Here is a 3951-nt window from a genome sequence, read left to right on the forward strand (position 1 = left end):
TTCCATTCATATGTAAAGACTATAAGGTTAACTACAAATAAAAAAAGCAGAATTCACATTGCTGCATCTCCATCACTTATCTCTGATTAACCCTGAACAAGATTCACATTTCCTTTTGTTAATTTTTTTACTTGTCACTATTCTGTTGTTGGATTTCACTTAGGTTGTTGCTGCTGTCTGTTTTTGTGTAATTTTGTACTTGTGACAAGTAGTGAATAAAGTTATTTAAAAAAGACGCAGAAAGGCGAACTTCAGTCAGTGGAGAATATTGTAATAATTTGGCGGAGGCTTCTCAGTCGAGCAGTAACTGAATTGCTCATTTACTGAACGTGCAACATGTACAGAACTCTTCTGGGAACTAGTCAACCCAACTTAGTGAAACACACACTGAATGCATGCTGGCCCCGCCCACCCACCTACGTCTACCAACCACCACTCCATATCCTGACTGACATGACCTGTGATCCAGTGATTGACAGGAGAGGAAAGACAGGCCAACTTTGTTAACTCTTCATTACGATATGCTCGAGAGGACAAAAGATTTTGCACCTCGTTATTGTTGGACCTCTGTGTGGAAACTGCAAACGGGACGTCATAAGGTAATGCAAAGGACTCTCCTACCTAACATACTCGTTTATTAATTCTTAAGAGCATATATATTTTTTGTGTGTGGGGGGACGGGAGGGGGGGCTTAAAATCGGTGTTAGCTTGGTCGAAATAGCACATTAGCTGAATTATTCTGGAAAAAATAGGTTGTGTGTGTTTTTTTCTTTTCTTATTTAAATATATATTTAGATATATATTTTCCACGGGGATCGGCGAGGAACACAGGCGCAACGACAGTCTTTGTCTTTTTCCCGCCGAGTATGGTGCATTGTCCTCCTGCGCTTCTGTTCTATGACTATTGAGAAGCTGGCCACGCTAACAGTGGGACATTTAGCTTCAGCTAAAGCAGCAGGTAAAAATACACATTTAATGAGAATAAAGAAAGACAACTTTTTTTTTTTGGAAATTTAGAGACTGCTAAAACAATCTTATCCAGTTTTGAGCTTGCTCATGTAGGTTAGCCTGATTTATTTAATTTTGTGTGAGCTACAGTACACAACATTAAAAAGTTAATATAACATTAGGTTGGTGGCGCGAGGAACTCCAACCTAAGTTTAATATTTATTATTTTTTTAAGTGGGAAGGGGAGCATGTTTTTTTTCCTTTAATACAACGTCTTCCAGGGTCTTTTTCATAGGAAAACCATGTAACGTCTGTGTTAGGTTGGTCAAAAGAGCAATTAGTTGAATTATTCTGGAAAAGATGGGTTGTGTGTTTTTTTTTTCTTTTATTTACTTATGTAAATATATTTTTCAAGGGTTAAATAAATGCAACATTAAATTAACAATTGTCTCTCTGTCTTTTCCCGCCCAGTGTGGTGCATTGCAAGCCAGAGACTTCAGTGGAACAAGGAGATTGAACATCTGCTACTTGAGTGCACAGTGCAAAGCTGAACCACAACCAGATCGCCACAGCAGCCATCCTTCTTCTGATGAAGTACTTCCAAGAAAAAGAGGACTCAATCTTCATCTTGGCTGACGTAATTATATTTAAAATTTTACACATGCACTCTCAATACTGTCAACATAAACAAAGGAAAAATATTTCAATGATTTTGGGTATCATCATTCAAATCAGTTCCTTTTGTGTTTTAAAGGCTTTTTCCACCAAGATGTCTGTTGAGAGAGAGATGACCTTACCCATCACACCAAGGGTAATAGCGCTTGGTAAGTAAATAGTTTCAATCCTCTTGTAATATTTTTGTAAAAAATCTATGTAATTATTGTGGTATTTGTACCCACAACAACTTACTTAACAGGGATTTGTCTGTTTTATATTGTATAAAATAGAATACACACAGTTTGCTGCTGTTTCTCTTATTATTTATTATACACAATGACCAACAGGAAAAAACAGCCTAACATTTCAGCACAGGCCAAAATGCCAAAACATTAGGCAGTTTTTTCCTGTAATTGATCATAATTTTCATTACATAATAAATAATAAGAGAAATAGCAGCAAACCGTGTGGATTCTATTTTTGTACAGTGTGAGGCCTGCTATCCAGCATTCTTGTGGAAACCTTATTTGTAAGGGTGAGCACATCGTCTTATTGGACTCTTGTCTGTTTTTAGGGAATAATTTCATGTCTGCAAGCCGCTGGATGATCAGTTTGGAGGGCAAGACATTTTATGAGCCTGAGCAGATGCATGACTTTGCCAGCACCCTTGCTGTCTTCTTTGCGTCATACTACGTTTTCAACCTTGAGTATCAGGAGTCAGCGTCCATCACACTGGAGATGATACAGAGGTAAATACTTTACACCATTTAAGAATGAAATATATGTGATAGCTTGACTACAGTTGCAGAAACATATAGGTGATTGCTGTAATGTATGTTTTAATTTTGAAATTAAAGCAGCCTTTTTTCCGTTAAAAGGTTCTTTGTGAGGATCAATCCAGACATGGGAACAAAATGCCCTTCAAAACTTGGTACAAGCCGCAAGACAGGTTGTGTTGTAAAGAGGAAGGTTACAAGCATCAGCCCTCGGATCACCACCTTCCTCCAGCGGCTCTCTGAGTTTGAATGGAGGACTTCCAACTAGGTAAGAATACAGAGATGATAATATCTTTTACATAGCTGATAATTATATACATACTGTACACACATCCATACAACAGTATGAATGATCTCAGACAGATGTGAACAAGTGAATAACCTGAGCAAACATGAATATTGATGATGTGTCTTTGACAGGTGGTGATAAAGACTACGCTGAACCCGACCATCCTGGTAACGGAAATCTAAATCCCATGTCACATTCTATTTCCTGGGACCCACTGATAATTATTAAATTTTGTAAATGATTTTTGTTTTACAATTGTAATAGTTTATTTAATGTTCATGCTGGTGGGTTTGTCCTGTTTTTAGTGGAATGAAAAACTGTTTTCCTTAAAAAAAATCAGACACAGAAAGGTGAAGGACTGTGTAGTTTTCATGTATGCTTCTATTTATTTTGGTTATTGACATTGTTTTTATTCAGTTGAAAAATGTTTTTCTTGTTAAAAAAATTTATCAACAATAAATGTTGGTTTAATTCACTATTCTGAGACTACTTTATTGAATTATATTGTTTTTTGTAAATGTTCTTATATTGAATATGAATGTTAATATTATTTTATATGCTGTAAAACACAATTACAGTCTAAACAAATTATACTGTACACAATTACAGTGTTATACCATAAACCACATTTGCAGTACAGTGATACTATAAAACTTAATCACGGTAAGTCTTTCTAACTGTAAACCACGTTTACAGTAAAGCTGTTATACTGTAATATATGTTTACAGTAAAGTGGTTGAACTGTAAAACATCACAACAGTAAAGATACTGTAAATCAGTAATTACAGTAACTTACTGGCAATAGTGTTGCCAGTAAGTTACTGTAAAAATACAATAAAATGTCTAATTCACATTGGAATAAATGGTAAATGGCCTGTATTTGTAAAGCGCTTTACACTACATTCAGTCATTCACCCATTCACACACACATTCACACACACGTGATGGCAAGCTACATTGTAGCCACAGCTGCCCTGGAGTGCACTGACAGAGGCGAGGCTGCAGGACACTGGCGCCACCGTGCCCGCCGACCACCACTAGTAGGCAACAAGTGAAGTCTCTTGCCCGAGGACACAACAACCGAGACTGTCCGAGCCGGGGCTCAAACCGGCAACCTTCCGATTACAAGATGAACTGCCAACTCTTGAGCCATGAGCCATGATCGACCTAGATTAGGAGTTATAAAAACATAAACCAAAAAACCTCACTCACCATAACAAATTCTGTCAATTCATATACTGTAGTTCACTGCAGGAGATAATTTGCACAAGCAGCACTATC

The 3951-nt window shown here is 37.1% G+C and overlaps 1 protein-coding gene across 2 annotated transcripts; it reads left to right on the plus strand.

Moving 5' to 3' along the window:
• Positions 1–449: 449 nt before the first annotated feature.
• On the plus strand, positions 450–3096 carry LOC146678428 (uncharacterized). Of its 2 annotated transcripts, XM_085410964.1 has the most exons (7): positions 455–599; positions 796–958; positions 1420–1585; positions 1703–1772; positions 2180–2354; positions 2484–2649; positions 2802–3096. In XM_085410964.1, exons 3-6 carry the CDS (start codon positions 1538–1540, stop codon positions 2647–2649), a joined length of 459 nt encoding a protein of 152 aa, XP_085267090.1. In that variant the 5' UTR covers positions 455–599; positions 796–958; positions 1420–1537; the 3' UTR covers positions 2802–3096. The 2 variants fall into 2 exon arrangements, with proteins under 2 accessions (XP_085267088.1, XP_085267090.1); XM_085410962.1 differs by lacking the exon at positions 796–958 and having other exon boundaries at positions 450–599.
• Positions 3097–3951: the final 855 nt, after the last annotated feature.

This window comes from Rhamphochromis longiceps, linkage group LG1 (genome assembly GCF_057381845.1).
Source record: "Rhamphochromis longiceps isolate RC_006_pf linkage group LG1, R_longiceps_female_GT1.1, whole genome shotgun sequence".
NCBI classification, from domain to species: Eukaryota; Metazoa; Chordata; class Actinopteri; order Cichliformes; family Cichlidae; genus Rhamphochromis; species Rhamphochromis longiceps.

Excerpts from the sequence above, each read along its gene's own strand:
- LOC146678428 (XM_085410962.1), top strand. The coding sequence starts at position 1,538 with ATGAAGTACTTCCAAGAAAAAGAGGACTCAATCTTCATCTTGGCTGAC. Across the intron at positions 1,586-1,702 it reads CAATCTTCATCTTGGCTGAC|GCTTTTTCCACCAAGATGTC; the intron begins GTAATTATATTT and ends TGTGTTTTAAAG. Across the intron at positions 2,355-2,483 it reads ACACTGGAGATGATACAGAG|GTTCTTTGTGAGGATCAATC; the intron begins GTAAATACTTTA and ends TTCCGTTAAAAG.